A 734-nucleotide genomic window follows, 5' to 3' on the forward strand; every position below is an offset into this window, starting at 1 on the left:
GCACGGCGAAGGGCTGCCCGTCCACGCCGTGGTGGGGGCCGGCCGGCTCCGCGTTCATGGGCACGTGGAGGGGTCCGTCGAAACGCATCTGGCAGCTGGAGACGGGAGTGCCGGGGGGCGACTGCTTGAAGGAAAAGAGCGAGAGGCGGGAGACGGGCGCTTTGCGCTGCTCGATCATGTGCGTGGTGGCCACGTAGTTGGGGTGGAAGTTGTGCAGGGAGCCGGCGTCGTCCCACACGGGGCCGTGCTGCACCTGAAAGCCGGGCGTGGAAGGGGTCGGGGGTGAGGAGGGCTTGTAGTAGACAGAGCCCGAATGGGCCATCACGTCGTCGGGCTGGGGGGGCAGGTGGCCGTGCTGCTGGTAGCCGTGCATCTGAATGTCTTCCACCTTAATGGAGGACTGCTGTCCGGACAGGGGCATTTGGTACAAGCAAGGAGGCTTCACGTCGTAGCTGCTGTTGTAGTTGTCCATAAAGGTACTGAAACTGGGGAGAGAAGTGGTGGCAGTGATTTCAGTGTTGGTGAGGTCCATGCTAAACTTGACAAACTCCGGAGTTAAGAAATCGGAGCTGTATTCTCCTGAAGAGTGGTAACTGTAGCTCTGGGAGGCCGGGCTGGCTCCTTGAGGCGAGGACCCATACTGAGCCTGAACACAGGGCATGGCTGGAAACGAAACGGGGACACACACTCAGCCCGGGCGGCTCCGCGCCCTCCGCCGGCCCCGCGCCGCTCTC

At 62.9% G+C, this 734-nt stretch overlaps 1 protein-coding gene across 1 annotated transcript in view; it reads right to left on the reverse strand.

Moving 5' to 3' along the window:
* Positions 1-702, reverse strand: part of LOC104911854 (nuclear receptor subfamily 4 group A member 2-like) — a 1,098-nt gene extending 396 nt beyond the window's left edge. The window contains exon 1 of the mRNA XM_010714080.3: positions 5-702. Coding sequence (XP_010712382.2) covers positions 5-661 — 657 coding nt within the window. The 5' untranslated portion in view covers positions 662-702. The remainder of the gene's footprint in view (positions 1-4) is intronic.
* Between the last annotated feature and the right edge of the window lie 32 nt (positions 703-734).

This window comes from Meleagris gallopavo, chromosome 7 (genome assembly GCF_000146605.3).
Source record: "Meleagris gallopavo isolate NT-WF06-2002-E0010 breed Aviagen turkey brand Nicholas breeding stock chromosome 7, Turkey_5.1, whole genome shotgun sequence".
Classification (NCBI taxonomy): Eukaryota; Metazoa; Chordata; class Aves; order Galliformes; family Phasianidae; genus Meleagris; species Meleagris gallopavo.